The 21,823-nt window shown below is 43.4% G+C and overlaps 1 protein-coding gene across 3 annotated transcripts in view; it reads right to left on the bottom strand.

Moving 5' to 3' along the window:
* Nucleotides 1–21,823, bottom strand: part of LOC106560380 (rho GTPase-activating protein 39) — a 189,685-nt gene that overhangs the window by 435 nt on the left and 167,427 nt on the right. For all 3 annotated transcript variants that reach the window (XM_014123252.3, XM_014123253.3, XM_082957005.1), the window contains 4 exons: nucleotides 18,591–18,664; nucleotides 3,195–3,394; nucleotides 2,198–2,289; nucleotides 115–284 (listed from right to left, as the gene is read on the bottom strand). In XM_014123252.3, the coding sequence (XP_013978727.1) occupies nucleotides 115–284; nucleotides 2,198–2,289; nucleotides 3,195–3,394; nucleotides 18,591–18,664 (536 nt within the window). The remainder of the gene's footprint in view (nucleotides 1–114; nucleotides 285–2,197; nucleotides 2,290–3,194; nucleotides 3,395–18,590; nucleotides 18,665–21,823) is intronic.

Below are 21,823 nucleotides of genomic sequence, written 5' to 3'. Positions count from 1 at the left end.
TGGAGGGAGAAAGAGATGACGATGGGTGTTTGATTGTGTGTGTGTTTGCTACCTATAGGAAGTGGGTGATGTTGAAGTTGATAGTGTGTATTTGGAACAGAGGATGTGTGTTACCTGTAGAAAGCGTATGAGGTAGCAGAGCACCAGTTTGTTGATGTGAGGAAGGCCCATCACTACGTTGACTGCAGCCTCAGGGTCATCATAGTGAGTGATACACTCCTCATAGAACTCATGAGGAATCAACGGCTCCTCCAACTCCCTGTACCACAACTTCAACAGAGAGGCTGGTTGGGTTGTGGGGGGTGGGGTGGGAATAAGGGGAGCAGAGAGGGGGGAGAGAGTAGAATTGGAAAAGGGAGACGGTGAGAAATAGTTATTTTTGGGCTCTAGCTATCTGTACAGTGTAAGTCATTTTTTTACAAATTCATTGACAGTCCAATCAAGAGACAGAAACAGTTGACTGGTCAGACACACAGCCCCCCTCTACACACGGACACTAATGCCTTAATCACACACAGAACAGACCAAAAGAACACCATCGCACTTCTCTGTGTGAGTGTGTGCTCATCCATATCTGTGTTGGTAATAGAGTTGTGACTGATGATGACCTCTGCCAGGATTGCTCCTTCTTTTCTGCTATGAAATCAATTTTATTGTTATTTATAAAAATTGCAGTAGTTTAGCAGCGTGTCAGTGTGTGGTGGGGGGAATGTGTGTGTGTGTGTGCGGGGGGTGGGTCATCCAATCATGTTGACTTGCTGCTGCAGCTCCTAACATGCTTTGGTGTTGGGGCTATTAATATTCAGAGAGAATTAGAGCACAGCAGAGGGCCTGGGGCTAGGGGAGGGTTGGAGAGAAGGGGGAGGGCCTGGGGCTAGGGGAGGGTTAGAGAGAAGGGGGAGGGCCTGGGGCTAGGGGAGGGTTAGAGAGAAGGGGGAGGGCCTGGGGCTAGGGGAGGGTTGGAGAGAAGGGGGAGGGCCTGGGGCTAGGGGAGGGTTAGAGAGAAGGGGGAGGGCCTGGGGCTAGGGGAGGGTTAGAGAGAAGGGGGAGGGCCTGGGGCTAGGGGAGGGTTAGAGAGAAGGGGGAGGGCCTGGGGCTAGGGGAGGGTTGGAGAGAAGGGGGAGGGCCTGGGGCTAGGGGAGGGTTAGAGAGAAGGGGGAGGGCCTGGGGCTAGGGGAGGGTTAGAGAGAAGGGGGAGGGCCTGGGGCTAGGGGAGGGTTAGAGAGAAGGGGGAGGGCCTGGGGCTAGGGGAGGGTTGGAGAGAAGGGGGAGGGCCTGGGGCTAGGGGAGGGTTAGAGAGAAGGGGGAGGGCCTGGGGCTAGGGGAGGGTTGGAGAGAAGGGGGAGGGCCTGGGGTTAGGGGAGGGTTAGAGAGAAGGGGGAGGGCCTGGGGCTAGGGGAGGGTTGGAGAGAAGGGGGAGGGCCTGGGGCTAGGGGAGGGTTGGAGAGAAGGGGGAGGGCCTGGGGTTAGGGGAGGGTTAGAGAGAAGGGGGAGGGCCTGGGGCTAGGGGAGGGTTAGAGAGAAGGGGGAGGGCCTGGGGCTAGGGGAGGGTTAGAGAGAAGGGGGAGGGCCTAGGGCTAGGGGAGGGTTGGAGAGAAGGGGGAGGGCCTGGGGCTAGGGGAGGGTTAGAGAGAAGGGGGAGGGCCTGGGGTTAGGGGAGGGTTAGAGAGAAGGGGGAGGGCCTAGGGCTAGGGGAGGGTTGGAGAGAAGGGGGAGGGCCTGGGGCTAGGGGAGGGTTAGAGAGAAGGGGGAGGGCCTGGGGTTAGGGGAGGGTTAGAGAGAAGGGGAAGGGCCTGGGGCTAGGGGAGGGTTAGAGAGAAGGGGGAGGGCCTGGGGCTAGGGGAGGGTTAGAGAGAAGGGGGAGGGCCTGGGGCTAGGGGAGGGTTGGAGAGAAGGGGAAGGGCCTGGGGCTAGGGGAGGGTCGGAGAGAAGGGGGAGGGCCTGGGGCTAGGAGAGGGTCGGAGAGAAGGGGAAGGGCCTGGGGCTAGGAGAGGGTCGGAGAGAAGGGGAAGGGCCTGGGGCTAGGAGAGGGTCGGAGAGAAGGGGAAGGGCCTGGGGCTAGGAGAGGGTCGGAGAGAAGGGGAAGGGCCTGGGGCTAGGATAGGGTGCATAGCCATTACTATGTACCTGTACTCCCCATTTCAAGTGCCACCAGCCATCACTGGTGTACGGTGTGTGTGTACGGTGTGTGTATTACCTGGGATGTGTGGGTCCTCCAGGTCTGTGGGGATCTTCCATTGGTCCACTTGCAGCTTGAGAGCGTTGACCTCATCTATGTCACCTGGAACCCTGTGAGGTCAGGGGTCAGATACACATTAGACTCCTCCTTCCTTCCTCACAGCATATTTATCCCTTTACCAATCCCTTTAGCTCATTCATGTATCTCTCTTCCTCTGTCTGGTCTCCATTAAGTACTAAGGCCCAGATTAACAAAATCTTCTTAAGACATTTCTTCTTAACTGAATTATTTCCTTAACTATTTTATTGGTCATATACACGTGTTTAGCAGATGTTATTGCGGGTGTAACAAAATGTTTGATAAGCAAAGTTGCTATTCCTCAAAAAGGTTATTGGAAATGTTCTTGCGCTATTTCTTCTGTTTCTCCTTAAGCAAAAAGTTAAGAAGAAATTAGATTCTTGAAAATAAAGTTGTTGGAAATGATCTTAATTCCAAGATTGCTAAACCATTGTCTTAAACTCTGGGCAGTGAGAGAAAAAGCTCATGAAAGCAATTGAACATGTTAATTCACTCACAAACATCATCTGAAAGTTTCAGTATTGATTATTTTAAACCCAAGAAAATGTTTAGAACAGAATCAGTATGAAATATGCTAACATGATTGCCATTGCTAGCTAGATAGCTAGCTAAAATGGTTGCCTAACAACAAGAAGATATTTGAGAAGTTTGTAAGAAAATCATTACATCTTAAGATATTGTTGAGGAATTGCACTTACGAACTATCTTATGAACTTCTTCTTTTTTTTCTTAAGAAGCTTCTTAAGTTTTTGTGTAAGAAGTGTTTTGTGAATCTGGGCCCAGGACCTTCACTGACAGGCATGTCCCTCCTTCCCTTTACCCCACTTCCACTCCTCCCTCTCGCCCTCCCTACCTCTCTCCCTCCCTCTCTCCCTCCCTCCCTCTCGCCCTCCCTACCTCTCTCCCTAGTGTTAGTGAGTGAGAGGTAGGTACTGACCTGAAGATGCCCTCTATTTGGTCTCCATTAAGACCCAGGACCTCCTCAGAGAGGCGTGTCTGGACCCAGGGCAGCTGGCTGTCGGGGTAACGCTCCTTCTGCAGTGACATCACTTCCTCCAGGGAAGAGCCAAACATGGAGGGGCTGAAGATGGCGTTCCTGGCGTGTTTGATCTCCTCCAGACACGGCTTCTGCAACCCCTGGATTACAACAAAGGCAGATACATCAATCAATCTATCAATCAATCAATCAATCAAATGTATTTTATAAAGCCCTTTTTACTTCAGCAGTTGTCACAAAGTGCTTAAAGTTATCCGGCCTAAATGCCAAAGAGCATGCAATGCAGAGGCAGAAGCAGAGTAGCCTGGAAAAGTTCCCTAGAAGGAAGGAACCTAGAAAGGAACCAGATTCAGAGAGGTGGCTCATCCTTTTCGGGTAGAGATTTTGTTTTTTTCTATAAACTAGGGTACCAGTGAGGATTTCCTACACTGGACATTAAGATACAAAGGGGGAACATAGCTATATTCAATACAATTCACAAGTTGATTTAAAACCTATGTTTAACCCTTTATCATGGTTGGTTTTTCAGCGGCAGGGACTGGGAGACTAGTCAGGATCGAGGCAAAGATGAACGGAGGAAAGTACAGAGAGATCCTTGATGAAAACCTGCTCCAAAGCGCTCAAGACCTCAGACTGGGGAGAAGTTTCACCTTCCAGCAGGACAACGACCCTAAACACACAGCCAAGATAATACAGGAGTTGCTTCGGGACAAGTCTCTGAATGTCCTTGAGTGGCCCAACCAGAACTCGGACTTGAACCCGATCTAACATCTCTGGAGACCTGAAAATAGCTTTGCAGCAACGGTCCCCATCTAACCTGAGAGAGCTTGAGAGGATCTGCAGAGAAGAATGGGAGAAACTCCTCAAATACAGGTGTTGCCAAGCGTGTAGCATCATACCCAACAAGACTCAATGCTGTAATCGCTGCTAAAGGTGTTTCAACAAAGTACTGAGTAAAGGGTCTGAATACTTATGTAAATGTCATATCAGTTATTTATTTTTAATAAATTAACAAAAATGAACTGTTCTGCCATAATATAACACTAGGGCTCTTGAGGCAAAGCCCAAAGTCACACACTATGTTTAGCAACTACGTGTTTACTGAAAAATAATGGTATGACCTTCATAAATGTATCATAAATGAAACTGAAAATAAGTATAAAAATATCTACAAGTTAATAAAAAATATGTTGGATTCAAGTCTCCATCTCAAGCAAAAAGAAAAGTTAAAGAATATGATTAAATCAAACCAAACTGTATTAAAGTGCATTTAAAGTTTGATTTGATTTATTCCTATTCTTTAACTTTTCAATTTTTGGTTGAAATGGAGAGATGAATCAAAAATATCAATTATACATTTCAAGGGGAAAAGAGAGCATGGTTAAAGGATGGGGAAAAGTGAAGAGAGAGAGAGGGATAGAAAGTGAGAGAGTTCAGTGGGTTTGCTCTTCCTTCACAAGGGCATAATCAGTACTATTAATCCCCCGGTAGAGGCTCTGCTCTGGGGTTAATACCAGTCAAACACTGTGCCTCAGGCTACAGGCTGCATTCAGGGTGTGTGTATGTGTGAGTCCACCAAGTGACAAACGGTCTCTATTATCACCCTGCAGAGATGCTGGCACATGCTACATGCCTCACACACGCTATGCCAACCACCAGTGCCCGCTATCACAGGCTGACATCACCACGGGTGATAGGAGACAGGAGCACACACACACACACACACACACACACACACACAAACAATTAATTACACTACCCACCACTATCAATCCATATTTTCACTCTTTCATTCCCTGTCTATTTGTCTTCCTCCCTCTCCATCCCAGTCAATTCCTCTCCACTGCTCCTTTGCTCTGATCCTCCCTTTATTCCTTGGTCTCACTCTCCATCTGTCTTTCCTCTGTCCCTCATCTGCCCTTTCCTTCATTTCAGCCCTCTTGTCTGTTTCTGCCTCTATAGTGTAGACAGCAGATGACCGCCTCACTGGCCCCCTCCTGTGGTCGGAAAGAGAGAAGCACCATTCCATGACAGGAAGTAGAATTATTGCTCCATGGTCACATTTGGGCCTGTTTGAGAGGATGTAATGTTAGCAAACATTCAAATAGAAATGTATTGTGATATATAACTGATATTATTGTCTGTCAGATAGAATAAAGAATCCTGTCAGCTCTATTCATTCTATTTCAATCTCCAATATTCAAAATATTTCACATGAACTGAGCTAGATGTAGCCCATTGGGCACAAACTGATTAAATCAATGTTGTTTCACTTAATTTGTCAACATATTGTGATGTGGAATCTACCCGGAAAATACATTGAATTAGAAAAAAATCATTAGCGTAAACTATTGTTAAGAGGATAAAATTTCAACCACAGGATTATGTCATCATGGTAACCAACTTTCAAAATAGACAAACCTTGCATAAAATATGTTGAATTTGTACCTTTGAAACAACGTAGGGCAGGGCGGTATACCGTGTTTGACTATATACCGGCATTGATGCACGGACCGGTTTGGGTTTTTACTTTACCTTCTATAACAGTAGTTGAATGTTTGGTTTGTTAAATGTGATACACCATGTGTAATGTGTCAAGATACTCTGAAATGCAGGAGGGGTGAAGTCAGGCGCAGGAGACCAAAGGTACGTGAAACACGTTTAATAGATATCCAGTCCAAAAAAATTCAGAACACAAGGCAAGGAACAAGGAATCCAAAATAGGCAAAATACACCCAAACAAAGTCGGGACACAGCCCAGGGAAACCCGTACTTATGAATAAACAAGGCAGAGAAAACCAATCCCCCAAACCTCACAACCACAAACAATCCCGCACAACCCCAAACCTAGAAAGACAGACTAAATACCCCCACTAACGAACTAACTCAAAACAGGTGCTAACACAAAACAGACATCACCAAATGAAAATGAAAAGGGGATCGGTGGCAGCTAGTAGGCCGGCGACGACGACCGCCGAGCGCCGCCTGAACGGGGAGAGGCGCCACCTTCCGTTGACGTTGTGACATAATGTCCATTTGTATAGTTTACTCCGCTACTTGAGTCATCCCTCTCTGCTCTCTCAATTCAATTCAATTCAATTCAATTCAACGGGGCTTTATTGGCATGGGAAACATATGTTTACATTGCCAAAGCAAGTGGAGTAGATAATATACAAAAGTGAAATAAACAATAAAAATGAACAGTAAACATTACACTCACAGAAGTTTCAATAGAATAAAGACATTACAAATGTCATATTATGTATATATACAGTGTTGTAACGATGTGGAAATGGTTAAAGTACAAAAGGGAAAATAAATAAGCATAAATATGGGTTGTATTTACAGTGGTGTTCGTTCTTCACTGGTTGACCTTTTCTTGTGGCAACAGGTCACAGGTCTCTCTCTCTCCACACTGCTTTCCACACAGACCTAGTCCCACCCTGTCACTCAAGGAGCGCATTTGTCGATGCTTGACCACGAGACACTTTCGTTCAGTCTATATAGTCAATGTTGATGACAACAATGTTGTTTCCACTTTGATCTAAATATAAATCCACAAGCGTTCTATAATTACAATATTCGTTTGTATTTCTTACATCTGCAAATAGCTAGTTTGTATTTTCTTAGCAAGTTAAGCTAAATCGTGTTAGCCACTAATGCACATCGCTAGTTAGCTTGGCTAGGTAACTAGTTAATAAAAGTAGTGAGTCAGAGCGAAAGTAGCTAGCTAATACAGCCCGATACCAGTGCTGGTGGAGACCTAAATCAGCATGTTGTTTGTGCAACAGTATCTTCTAAATCAAAGAGGAATAGGTGAAGCATGAATACGTTGGCTACATGAATAAAGATTTAATGTAGCCAAAGATTATAGGGTCCCCTAGGAAACACTGAACATCACTTTGGTTTCTGACCTGTCACAATAACTCATCCATGGCATTTTCATTCGTTGTCATGTCAAACAACACTGTATTCAAAGTGCCCACTATTATTTATATTCTAACTATAGAATAAGAATAAACATTATATTTCCATGATTCTAAAAGTTCACCAAGTGTTTTGACCTAAATCGCAATTGCAACATTTGGTCAAAAATAAGGTCTAGTTTTTTTTCCCATATCGTGGCAGTGTGGAAATGATCTCAAATGAGTGCAGGAAATGCAGAAATTGATGGAAATGCAGGAAATTATTTTTGGTTGAAGTTGAATTGAACAATAAAACAATGAGAAAGGAGAAAGACCCCTTGAAATAATTTAGAATGTATGTATTGCCACCCTAGGGTCACGCACTACTCATAAAGCAAATGTAGAACTTTTATTAATCAAAAATATAAAATACCGTCAAATACCGTCATACCGTCAAAAAGTAGAAAAATACCATGATATGATATTTTGGCCATATCGCCCAGCCCTAAAACAACGTCAGATCTTCAACATAATATCCACTATAAGAACCGTACCCAATTCTCCACGTTGAATTTACGTGTTGTGCCCAGTGGGAGGCTAGTAGTCTGGTTTACACAGGGATATTAGATGGTCTAGACCAGGTGTACTCAAGTACAATTTGAGAAGGTCCGATCACACAAATTTCCTGGCTGGCAAACGTCCGGATGGATAATGTAATTTATCGGCGTAGTAACAAACACCCATCTTACAACCCATGCGACCCCATGTATTCACACCCCTTGCTGGCGGATAAAAAATGTTGCAGTTTTAAAGCAAATTTCCTGCAATTCTACAAATTTTGCATGGGGCAGAGATTTGTTTTGCTGTTTTAAAGCTAATCTCCTGCAATTTTACGCATTATTCCAAAAATGTATACAGTGCATTCGGAAAGTATTCAGACCCCTTGACTTTTTCCACATTTTGTTACGTTACAGCCTTATTCTAAAATGTATTAAATTGTTTGTTTTCCTCACCAATCTACACACAATACCCCATAATGACAAAGCAAAAACAGGTTTTAGATTTTTTTGCAAATATCTTAAAAAGCAAAACTGAAATATCACATTTACATAAGTATTTAGACCCTTTACTCAGTACTTTGTTGAAGCACCTTTGGCAGCAATTACAACCTCAAGTCTTCTTTGGTGTGATACTACAAGCTTGGCACACCTGTATTTGGGGAGTTTCTCACATTTTTCTTTGCAGATCCTCTCAAGCTCTCTCAGGTTGGATGGGGAGCGTCGCTGCACAGCTATTTTCAGGTCTCTCCAAAGATGTTTATACTGGCTGTGTGCTTAGGGTCATTGTCCTGTTGGAAGGTGAACTTTCACCCCAATCTGAGGTCCTGAGAGCTCTGGAGCAGGTTTCACCAAGGTTCTCTCTGTACTTCGCTCTGTTCATCTTGGGGCGGCAGGTAGCCTAGTTGTTAGAGCATTGGGCCAGCAGTAACTGAAAGGTTGCTGGATTGAATCCCCGTGCTGACAAGGTAAAAATCTGTCGTTCTGGCCCTGAACAAGGCAGTTAACCCACTGTTCCCCGGTAGGCCATCATTGTAAATAAGAATTTGTTCTTAACTGACTTGCCTAGTTAAATAAAGGTAACATAATAATAATATTTCCCTTGATCCTGACTAGTCTCCCAGTCCCTGCTGCTGAAAAATATACCACTGCATGATGCTGCCACCACCATGCTTCACCGTAGGTATGGTGCCAGGTTTCCTCCAGACGTGACGCTTGGCATTCAGGCCAACGAGATCAATCTTGGTTTCATCAGACCAGAGAATCTTGTTTCTCATGGTCTGAGAGTCTTTAAGTGCTTTTTGGCTAACTCCATGCAGGCTGTCATGTGCCTTTTACTGAGGAGTGGCTTCCATCTGGCCACTCTACCATAAAGGTCTGATTGGTGGAGTGCTGCAGAGATGGTTGTCCTTCTGGAAGGTTGTCCAAACTCCACAGAGAAACTCTGGAGCTCTGTCAAAGTGACCATTGGGTTCTTGGTCACCTCCCTGACCAAGACCCGTCTCCCCTGATTTCTCAGTTTGGCCAGGGCCAGCTCTAGGAAGAGTCTTGGTGGTTCCAAACTTCTTCCATTTAAGAATGATGGAGGCAACTGTGTTCTTGGGGAGCTTCAATGCTGCAGACATTTCTGGTACTGTTCCCCAAATCCGTGCCTTGACACAATCCTGTCTCGGAGCTCTACCGACAATTCCTTTGACCTCAAGGCTTGGTTTTTGCTCTGGCATGCACTGTCAATGGGACCTTATATAGACAGGTGTGTGCCTTTCCAAATCATGTGCAATCAATTGAAATTACCACAAGTGGACTCCAATCTAGTTGTAGAAACATCTCAAGGATGATCAATGGAAACAGGATGCACCTGAGCTCAATTTTCGAGTTTCAAAGCAAAGGGTCTGAATACTTATGTAAATAAGGTATTTATGTTTTTTATTTGTAAGGAATTTTCATTATGGGGTATTGTGTGTAGATTGATGGAGAAAAACATTTATTTAATCCATTTTAGAATAAGCCTGGAAAAAGTAAAGGGTTCTGAATACTTTCCAAATGCATTGTATATTATTTTTTCAATATTTTGTTTTGGGGTGGGGGGGCCCTGGTCCGTATTGACCCCGTTCTGGGTCCGGATCCGGCCCGCCAGTTGAGTAAGGGGGGTCTAGACTCTGATGTTGTAGCAGCATTCCCTGCAATGCTGCTGGCTCTGAGGCAACACACCCACGGTGTAGTGTTTGGTACACAGATAGGCATAGAGAGGTGGACATTCAGAGAGTTACTAGGACATAGAGAGAGTTACTAGGACATAGAGAGAGTTACTAGGACATAGAGAAAGTTACTAGGCCGTAGATAGAGTTACTAGGACATTGATAGCGTTACTAGGATGTAGATAGAGTTACTAGGACGTAGATAGAGTTACTAGTATGTTTTTTTTTTGTATTTGTATTTATTATGGATCCCCATTAGCTGCTGCCAAAGCAGCAGCAACTCTTCCTGGGGTCCAGCAAAATTAAGGCAGTTTGTACCATTTTAAAACATTACAATACATTCACAGATTTCATAACACACTGTGTGCCCTCAGGCCCCTACTCCACCACTACCACATATCTACAGTACTAAATCCATGTGTATGTCTAGTGCGTACGTTATCATATGTGTGTGTGTGTGTGTGTGTGTGTGTGTGTGTGTGTGTGTGTGTGTGTGTGTGTGTGTGCATGTGTCTGTGCCAATGTTTGTGTTGCTTCACAGTTCCTCCTGTTCCATAAGGTATTTTCTTTATCTGTTTTTTAAATCTAATTTTATTGCTTGCATCAGTTACTTGACGAGGAATAGAGTTCCATGTAGTCATGGTTCTACGTAGTACTGTGTTCCTCCAATAGTCTGTTCTGGACTTGGAGACTGTGAAGAGACCTGTTGTGGCATGTCTTCTGGAGTCCGAGCTGTGTGCCAGTAGTTTAGACAGACAGCTCGGTGCATTCAACATGTCAATACTTCTCATAAATAAAAGTAGTGATGAAGTCAATCTCTCATCCACTTTCAGCCAGGAGAGATTGACATGCGTATTATTAAAATTAGCTCTCTGTGTACATCCAAGGACTAGCCGTGCTGCCCTGTTCTGAGCCAATTGCAATTTTCCTAAGTCACTTTTTGTGGCACCTGACCACACGACTGAACAGTAGTCAAGGTGCGACAAAACTAGGGTCTGTATGACCTGCCCTGTTGATAGTGTTGTTAAGATGGCAGAGCATTGCTTTATTATAGACAGACTTCTTCCCATCTTAGCTACTTCTGCATCAATATGTTTTGACCATGACAGTTTACAATCTAGTGTTACTCCAAGCAGTTTAGTCTTCTCAACTTGCTCAATTTCCACATACTTTATTACAAGACTTAGTTGAGGTTTAGGGTTTAGTGAGTGTTTTGTTTCAAATACAATGCTTTAGTTTTAGAAATATTTAGGACTAACTTATTCCTTGCCACCCACTCTGAAACTAACTGCAGCTCTTTGTTAAGTGTTGCAGTCATTTCAGTCATTGTAGTAGCTGACCTGTATAGTGTTGAGTGATCCGCATACATAGAAACTCTGGCTTTACTCAAAGTCAGTGGCATGGCGTTAGTAAAAATTGAAAAAAGCAAGGGGCCTAAACAGCTACCCTGGGGAACTAACTAGATTATAAACTCAGCAAAAAAAGGAATGTCCTCAGACTGTCAACTGCATTTATTTTCAGCAAACTTAACATGTGTAAATATTTGTATGAACATAACAAGATTCAACAACTGAGACAAACTGAACAAGTTCCACAGACATGTGATTAACAGAAATGGAAAACTGTGTCCCTGAACAAAGGGGGGTCAAAATCAAAAGGAACAGTCAGTGTCTGGTGTGGCCACCAGCTGCATTAAGTACTACTGTGCATCTCCTGTGCACCAGATTTACCAGTTCTTGCTGTGAGATGTTACCATACTCTTCCCCCAAGGCACCTGCACGTTCCCTGACATTTCTGGGGGGAATGGCCCTAGCCCTCACCCTCCGATCCAACAGGTCCCAGATCTCAATGGGATTGAGATCCCATTGAGATCCCAAGTGCAGCGTCTGGTTGCTCCTCATTACACACCACAGACCAGCAAATATTCTTTACATCATCAACATATGAATCACTACAAAACTTCCTGAATGACCTCTTATACACTATATTAGGCCCAGCCTTTGGAACTATGGTTTTCCTAGATATGGCTATTATATTGTGATCGCTACATCCTATGGATTTGGATACTGCTTTGAAGCAAATATCTGCAGCGTTAGTAAAAATGTGATCAAAACATGTTGATGATTTAATTCCTGTGCTGTTTGTAACTACCCTGGTAGGTTGACTGACAATCTGATCCAGGTTGCAGGCACTGGTAACAGTTTGAAGTTTTTTCCTGAGTGGGCAGCTTGGTGATAGCCAGTCAATATTTAAATCACCCAGAAAATATACTTCTCTGTTGATATCACATACATTATCAAGCATTTCACACATGTTATCCAGATACTGACTGTTAGCACCTGGTGGTCTTTAGCACCTTCCCACAAGAACGGGCTTTAGGTGAGGCAGATGAACCTGTAGCCATATTACTTCAACAGTATTTAACATTAGATCCTCTCTAAGCTTTACAGGATTGTGGTTCTGAATATAGACAGCAACACCACCTCCGTTGGCATTTCTGTCTTTTCGGTAGATGTTATAACCATGTATTGCTACCACTGTATCATCAAAGGTATTATCTAAGTGAGTTTAGAGATAGTCAGAATATGAATGTCATCTGTTACAAGCAAGTTATTGACTTCATGGACCTTGTTTCTTAGGCTACATATGTTAATATGGGCTATTTTTAGCACTTTTCTGGGTTGCTTGATTGTTTTTAATGCTTTACTGGGAAGCTTATCAGAGGTAGACTTACTCATGTTATTTACATGGGAGTTGATAGTGCAGGGTGAGCTGCATAAAGTGGTCTTCCTACTATTGCACACCGCCTCAGTGCTAACAGTGTAACTCTGGTTTATAGGCTCATGATTACTGCTTACAATAGCTGTAGGATAAACAGATGTATTCGGTGCAATTAGGGGTACATAAATGAAATTACTTACATTGTGTTTGCCAAATGCCCCTAAGATCATGTACATTTGATGCAGCATTATGACGACTCATTGTCACAATGGTAGGGATTAACTGAGTTGGTCTTGGATTATTTACCAGTCATTGTTTCAACGCAGCTTTGAAATGCAGGAGCCAAGATGATTTGGATGGACTCCGTCATTCCTGTAGAGTATCTTCTGTTTCCAGAAGGTGTCAAAGTTATCAATAAAAGTGACTCCAGCAGAGCTACAGTAGTCTTTTAACCAGATGTGTAATGCCAGCAGTCTGCTGAATCTTTCACACCCGCAGCCCCACGATGGTACTGGACCTGAAATTATTGTCCGTTTTTTGTAGTCTTTTAATGCTAAAATCAGTTCTATAAAATACATTTTCAAATGTTCCGAGCTAGCCCTCCTGATGTCGTTTGACCCCACATGGACTACGACAGTGTCAGCTCCCGGCATCTGTGGTAGAACAGTCGGAAGCAGCCTTGTTATGTCCTGTACTTGTGCTCCTGGGTAACACAGGGTTTTTGCCTTGGGGACCGAGATGTTTCTCACCACAGAGCTGCCTATGATGACAGCTGGTGATGTTGAATGGGCCGGTCTCTCAGGCAGCCTCACTGTCTGGTGAGGCTGGGAGCTCTGAGGATTTGAAGCCGAGGTAGAAGCCAACGGAGAGGAAGACAGAGCCGAGGACGAAGACGCAGGTACCTCCGGATCCGATCTTGATTGGGAAGCCACCAAGGACGAAGGCGCCGGAACCTGTGGATCCAGAGAGGCAAAGCTGTTCCTGGTCTGTGTCAGTTCCAGGCTCAACATCTCCATGGAGACCCCCGTTGCCAGAGGACGCTTTCTTCGACTTCCACGGCGAGTGACGTACCTCCATGGCTGGTTGGTTGAGTCGAGATCAGCTCCGTTCTCCAGGGAAGGTGGGACCCCTTCAAGGATGGAACCCTGCCTAGCACCGGCCAGTCGGCTGTGGAGAGCAAAACTTCCACCAGACCAGAGCGGCGTCCGGCTACTGGGGTGGAAGAAAAATAAAAAGTAGGTGGGCGTGGGTTCCCCAGTAGCTATGTAGGTTTGCTACTTGCTTGCTAAGAGTAGCTACTTTGCTCCTGTAGTCCTCCGCAAGCAAGCAGTTGCTACATTGAAAGTCAACGCGGTCCACATTGTCCCGGAACAAAGCAAAGTAAACACAGCTCCTGCAACGTTGGAAACGTTCAATAGCGGCTTCCATTTGAGGCCGCCGAGCCAGCTATGCTAGCTGGGCTTTCGCGTCTCTCCCCCTATATGGACTCGGGCAGGATCCCGGGACAGATAGCAGCGCTCACAGAAACTTAGCCCAACAGAGCCGCAGGATTCAAAATAAAATTAAAAGTATATAAAAACACTGCCAGCTTTTAAACCGAGGTCTTTAGTTCAGATTTCAGTGTTCGACAAACCTCAAAGAGAGGTTTCCAGGGCATTCGAAAGGTCAGATGTCAGAAGGTCTGAGTAGAGATCAGCACTGGACACCACCCACTGGGCAAGACTGCTTGAATCAATGTTGTTTCCATGTCATTTCAACCAAAAAATCTAATGTGATGTAGTTGAATCAATGTGGAAAACTGATTGGATTAGAAAAAAGTTATCAATTTAAGGGAATTGTGTCCTCTTTTCCCTCAACATTTAACTGAAATCCAATGACATGGTGACATTTTTTGTTGATTTCACGTTGAATTCATGTTAGTTGACAACTCAACTAAATGTATATCAAAACTAGACGTTGAACTGAAGTCTGTGCCCAGTGGGCAGTAGAGAGAGGCCGTTATATTACAACCCATTTAAACCAGTGGAGTGGCCTGATAATGATTGGTACTGGTCTAAAACCGGCAGCTAGCTGGGCTTGTATCGATCGGAACTGGTTTAGTGAGTCAGTTAGTCAGATAGTGTTTTTTAGGTCAGGGCGAGGATAGATGAACAACGGAATGGAATGTCCCCCAGGAGGTTGTTTCCATGACACCCAGCCTTCCCTCCTCACCCTCCCAGCCTTACCCCCTTCTCTCTCGCGCACACGCACGTACGCACGTACGTACCCACGCACGCACGCACGCACGCACACACACACACCACACACACACACAAACAGCTAGAGGGAGATGATTCAAATGAGAGGCTAATGAAATGGAAACACATGAAGTCCTTTGCCACACAAACAGTCAAATACTAAATCAAAGGCTAAATGATGAGACTAATTGGAGATTAGCTTATCCTCTCATTCACCTATTATTATCTGACCCTGCTGGTCATCTATGAACGTTTGAACATCTTGAAGAACAATCTGGCCTTAATGGCCATGTACTCTTATAATCTTCACCCGGCACAGCCAGAAGAGGACTGGCCACCCCTCAGAGCATGGTTCCTCTCTAGGTTTCTTCCTAGGTTCTGCCTTTCTAGGGAGTTTTTCCTAGTTACCGTGCTTCTACATCTGCATTGCTTGTTGTTTGGGGTTTTAGGCTGGGTTTCTGTATAAGCACTTTGTGACATCTGCTGATGTAAAAAGTAGAGGTCAACCGATTAATCGGAATGGCCGATTAATTAGGGCCGATTTCAAGTTTCCATAACAATCGGTAATCGGAATTTTTGGCCACCGATTTGCCGATTTTGTATTATTTTTAAAATTATTATTATTTTCATTTTTTTTACACCTTTATTTAACTAGGCAAGTCAGATTAAGAAAACATTCTTATTTTCAATGACGGCCTAGGAATGGGGGTTAACTGCCTTGTTCTGGGGGGATTCGGGGATGAGTTTTTGCAACCTTCCGGTTACTAGTCCAACGCTCTAACCACCTGCCTTACATTGCACTCCACAAGGAGCCTGCATGGCAGGCTGACTACCTGTTACGTGAGGGCAGCAAGAAGCCAAGGTAAGTTGCTAGCTAGCATTAAACTTATCTTATAAAAAACTATCAATCTTAACATAATCACTAGTTAACTACACATGGTTGATGATATTACTAGTTTATCTAACGTGTCCTGCGTTGCATATAATCAATGCGGTGCCTGTTAATTTCTCATCGAATCACAGCCTACTTTGACAAACAGGTGATTTAACAAGCGCATTTGCGAAAAAAGCACTGTCGTTGCACCAATGTACCTAACGATAAAACATCAATGCCTTTCTTTAAAATCAATACACAAGTATATATTTTTAAACCTGCATATTTAGTTACTATTGCCTGCTAACATGAAATTGTGTCACTGCTCTTGCGTTCATTGCCTGGCTCGTTGCGAACTAATTTGCCAGAATTTTACGTAATTATGACATACCATTGAAGGTTGTGCAATGTAACAGGAATATTTAGACTTAGGGATGCCACCCGTTAGATAAAATACGGAACGGTTCCGTATTTCACTGAAAGAATAAACGTTTTGTTTTCGAGATGATAGTTTCCGGATTCGACCATATTAACTCTTACATCTAGATGTGCCGCTAGCGGAACGCCTCGCCAATATCCAATGATATACAAACTCCTCAAAAATCCCAAAACTTCCATTTTTCAAACATATGACTATTTTACACCATTTTAAAGACAAGACTCTCCTTTATCTAACCACATTGTCCGATTTCAAAAAGGCTTTACAACGAAAGCAAAACATTAGATTATGTCAGGAGAGTACCCAGCCAGAAATAATCACACACCCATTTTTCAAGCTAGCATATAATGTCACAAAAACCAAAACCACAGCTAAATGCAGCACTAACCTTTGATGATCTTCATCAGATGACACTCCTAGGACATTATGTTATACAATACATGCATGTTTTGTTCAATCAAGTTCATATTTATATCAAAAACCAGCTTTTTACATTGGCATGTGACGTTCAGAACTAGCATACCCACCGAAAACTTCCGGTGAATTTACTAAATTACTCACGATAAACGTTCACAAAAAACATAACAATTATTTTAAGAATTATAGATACAGAACTCCTTTATGCAATCGCGGTGTCCGATTTTAAAATAGCTTTTCAGTGAAAGCACATTTTGTAATATTCTGAGTAGATAGCCCGGGCCATCATGGCTAGCTATTTTGACACCCACCAAGTTTGGCACTCACCAAACTCAGATTTACTATAAGAAAAATTGGATTACCTTTGCTGTTCTTCGTCAGAATGCACTCCCAGGACTTCTACTTCAACACCCAATGTTGTTTTGGTTCCAAATAATCCATAGTTATATCCAAATAGCTGTTTTTCTTTTTTTTTTTCTTGCATTCAAGACACTATCCGAAGGGTGACGCGCCGGCGCGTATCGTGACAAAACATTTCTAAATATTCCATTACCGTACTTCGAAGCATGTCAAACGCTGTTTAACCTGTTTGGGCTAGGGGGCAGTATTGAGAATTTTGGAAAAAATATGTGCCCATTTTTAACTGCCTCCTACACCAACTCAGAAGCTAGAATATGCATATTATTGTTCAGGTTTGGATAGAAAACACCCTAAAGTTTCTAAAACTGTTTGAATGGTGTCTGTGAGTATAACAGAACTCCTATGGCAGGCAAAAACCTGACAAGATTTCATGCAGGAAGTGGCCTGTCTGACAAGGAGTCGTGCGTCTTGCATCTGTTTATTGAAGAGTAAGGATCTTAGCTGTAACGTGACAATTCCCAGGGCTCCAATAGGCTCTCAGAACCCGGGAAAATCATGAACGATTACGAGGCAGCCTCAGGCTGAAACAGATTATCGCCTTATCCAAGTGTCCCATTAGGTGACAATGGAATGAGGCGCGTGCGCGATTAGCCCCCCGTGGAGTATTCTCATTAGGCTGTTTAGCTTATTGCAGATTCCCGGTCGGAATGTTATCGCTTTTCTACGAGATAAATTGCATAAAAATTGATTTTAAACAGCGGTTGACATGCTTCGAAGTACGGTAATGGAATATTTAGACATTTTTTGTCACGTTCTGCGCCATGCGCGCGACCGTGGTTTACCATTTCGGATAGTGTCTAGAACGCACGAACAAAACGACGCTATTTGGATATAAAGATGGATTATTTGGGACCAAACCTACATTTGTTATTGAAGTAGAAGTCCTGGGAGTGCATTCTGACGAAGACAACAAAAGGTAATCAAACTTTTATAATAGTAAATCTGATATTGGTGAAGGCTAATCTTGCCGGGTGTCTAAATAGCTAGCCCTTGATGGCTGGGCTATGTACTTAGAATATTACAAAATGTGCTTCCTCCGAAAAGCTATTTTAAAATCGGACATATCGAGTGCATATAGGAGTAATGTATCTATAATTCTTAAAATAATTGTTATGCTTTTTGTGAACGTTTTTACGATTTTCTCGTAAAATAGCGATAATATTCCGACCGGGAGACCTTGTTTTCGTTCAAACACTGAAAATAGAAAATGGAGTCTTCACATGCACGCGTGCGCCCGTGTCATTGTTCTCAGAACGACCACTTTCCAAAAGCCCTACTGTTTTTCGCCCAGGGACTGCAGAGTCATCATTCCCCGTTCTGGCGCCTTCTGAGAGCCTATGGGAGCCTTAGAAAATGTCACGTTACAGCAGAGATCCTCTATTTTCCATAAAGAGGCTATAGAAGGCCAAGAAATGGTCAGAGAGGGCACTTCCTGTATGGAATCTTCTCAGGTTTTGGCCTGCCATATGAGTTATGTTATACTGGAGTATCCCAGGAGTGGAATACTCCAGTATAGGAGTGGAAGATTAGAAAGAAGAGAAAAAAACAGGGAATAACCGAGCACAGACCTTCTTAGCTCCGGTCAGAGCAGCCTTCTGCAGTTTACGGTAACAGTATTTGGCATAGCCGCTGATCGCCACTCCTGGAAGAAATAACACACACACAGAGGTTAGTCGTTAGATCATACAGTAACGTGTTGTAATTACCGAAGAGAAGTGGACTCAAAACACTGGTACTGGAAGGAAACAGAGATAATACACACACACACATACACACACACAATAGTTCATTACTGGAGGGTAACACTGGTCTAATTCTGGAAACACACCATACTGCTCCAGGCCACTGTCCTCCTGACCCTACAAGAACACACACACACACACACAAACACACATACACTGACACACTGTTCAACCATCTAGTTCCTATTGTCTACATAGTTACATACACACAACAGCAGTATTTCACTGAGGTAACAGTCCTAGCAGTTACCAGTTACCCTACACTAATGTAAAAAGACTGAACAATGATGCCCAGGACTCTCCCCTTACAGAGACTGCAGTGCAGAAATATGTAATATGGGTCAGAGAGGAGAGATGGAGGGAGAACCTCCTTTCAATCAGGCAACAAAATGAATAGTAAAATGTAAATGAATTAGTAGACACCCATATGAAAAAATACTATAGTATACTATACTCTAAATACTGTAGTATTACTATATTTATAGTATACTTTTTGCAGAAGTATACTGTAGTATTGACTGTACTGTTTTTGTGGACATCACTATTGTATACTGTAGTAAAGTTTACTATAGTATAAACACTGTAATATTACTATAGCAAAACTATATTATAAACTGGGTGGTTCGAGCCCTGAATGTTAATTAGCTGAAAGCCGTGGTATATTAGACCGTATACCATGGGTGTGACAAAACAATTACTTTTTTTATGCTCTAATTACATTGGTAACCAGTTATAATAGCAATAAGGCAACCTGGGAGTTTGTGATATATGGCCAACATACCACGGCTAAGGGCTGTGTCCAGGCACTCCACATCGTGTCGTGCCAAGAAAAGCCTTAACCGTGGTATACTGGCCATATACAACACCCCTTCGTGCCTTATTGCTTAAGAATACACTACCGTTCAAAAGTTTGGGGTCACTTAGACATTTCCTTGTTTTTGAAAGAAAGCACATTTTTTGTCCATTAAAATAACATCAAATTGATCAGAAATACAGTGTAGACATTGTTAATGTTGTAAATGACTATTGTAGCTGGAAACAGCAGATTTTTTATGGAATATCTACATAGGCGTACAGAGGCCCATTATCAGCAACCATCACTCCTGTGTTCCAGTGGCACTTTGTGTTAGCTAATCCAAGTTTATCATTTTAAAGGCTAATTGATCATTAGAAAACCCTTTTGCAATTATGTTAGCACAGCTGAAAATGATTGTTCTGATTAAAGAAGCAATAAAACTGGCCTTCGTTAGACTAGTTGAGTATCTGGAGCATCAGCATTTGTGGGTTCGATTACAGGCTCAAAATGGCCAAAAACTTTCTTCTGAAACTCGTCAGTCTATTCTTGTTATGAGAAATGAAGGCTATTTCATGTGAGAAATTGCCAAGAAACTGAAGATCTCGTACAACGCTGTGTACTACTCCCTTAACAGAACAGTGCAAACTGGCTTAACCAGAATAGAAAGAGGAGTGGGAGGTCCCGGTGCACAACTGAGCAAGAGGACAAGTACATTAGAGTATCTAGTTTGAGAAACAGACTCCTCACAAGTCCTCAACTAGCAGCTTCATTACAGTACCCACAAAACACCAGTCTCAAAATAGTGGAATGCTGAGGTGAAAGGCTCCAATAACAACCCAATCCATGGCCAGTCAGTCACACACACACACACACACACACACACACACACACACACACACACACACACACACACACACACACACACACACACACACACACACACACACACACACACACACACACACACACACACACACACACACACGAAAACAGGCCCTAACTGGCAGCTTGGGAAGCCTAAAGGGAAAAACAGACACTAACTGACAGCTTGAGAAGCCTAAAGGGAAAAACAGACACTAACTGACAGCTTGAGAAGCCTAAAGGGAAAAACAGACACTAACTGACAGCTTGAGAAGTCTAAAGGGAAAAACAGACACTAACTGACAGCTTGGGAAGCCTAAAGGGAAAAACAGACACTAACTGACAGCTTGGGAAGCCTAAAGGGAAAAACAGACACTAACTGACAGCTTGAGAAGCCTAAAGGGAAAAACAGACACTAACTGACAGCTTGAGAAGTCTAAAGGGAAAAACAGACACTAACTGACAGCTTGGGAAGCCTAAAGGGAAAAACAGACAGTAACTGACAGCTTGGGAAGCCTAAAGGGAAAAACAGACACTAACTGACAGCTTGGGAAGCCTAAAGGGAAAAACAGACACTAACTGACAGCTTGGTAAGCCTAAAGGGAAAAACAGACACTAACTGACAGCTTGGGAAGCCTAAAGGGAAAAACAGACACTAACTGACAGCTTGAGAAGCCTAAAGGGAAAAACAGACACTAACTGACAGCTTGAGAAGCCTAAAGGGAAAAACAGACACTAACTGACAGCTTGAGAAGCCTAAAGGGAAAAACAGACACTAACTGACAGCTTGGGAAGCCTAAAGGGAAAAACAGACACTAACTGACAGCTTGGCAAGCCTAAAGGGAAAAACAGACACTAACTGACAGCTTGGGAAGCCTAAAGGGAAAAACAGACACTAACTGACAGCTTGAGAAGCCTAAAGGGAAAAACAGACACTAACTGACAGCTTGAGAAGCCTAAAGGGAAAAACAGACACTAATTGACAGCTTGAGAAGCCTAAAGGGAAAAACAGACACTAACTGACAGCTTGGGAAGCCTAAAGGGAAAAACAGACTAACTGACAGCTTGGGAAGCCTAAAGGGAAAAACAGACACTAACTGACAGCTTGGGAAGCCTAAAGGGAAAAACAGACACTAACTGACAGCTTGAGAAGTCTAAAGGGAAAAACAGACAGTAACTGACAGCTTGGGAAGCCTAAAGGGAAAAACAGACACTAACTGACAGCTTGGGAAGCCTAAAGGGAAAAACAGACACTAACTGACAGCTTGAGAAGTCTAAAGGGAAAAACAGACACTAACCGACAGCTTGGGAAGCCTAAAGGGAAAAACAGACACTAACCGACAGCTTGGGAAGCCTAAAGGGAAAAACAGACACTAACTGACAGCTTGGGAAGCCTAAAGGG

Source organism: Salmo salar, chromosome 10, assembly GCF_965601325.2.
Source record: "Salmo salar chromosome 10, fSalSal1, whole genome shotgun sequence".
Classification (NCBI taxonomy): Eukaryota; Metazoa; Chordata; class Actinopteri; order Salmoniformes; family Salmonidae; genus Salmo; species Salmo salar.
Note: the sequence above shows the minus strand (reverse complement) of the source record. Positions and strands in the feature narration are given on the sequence as shown.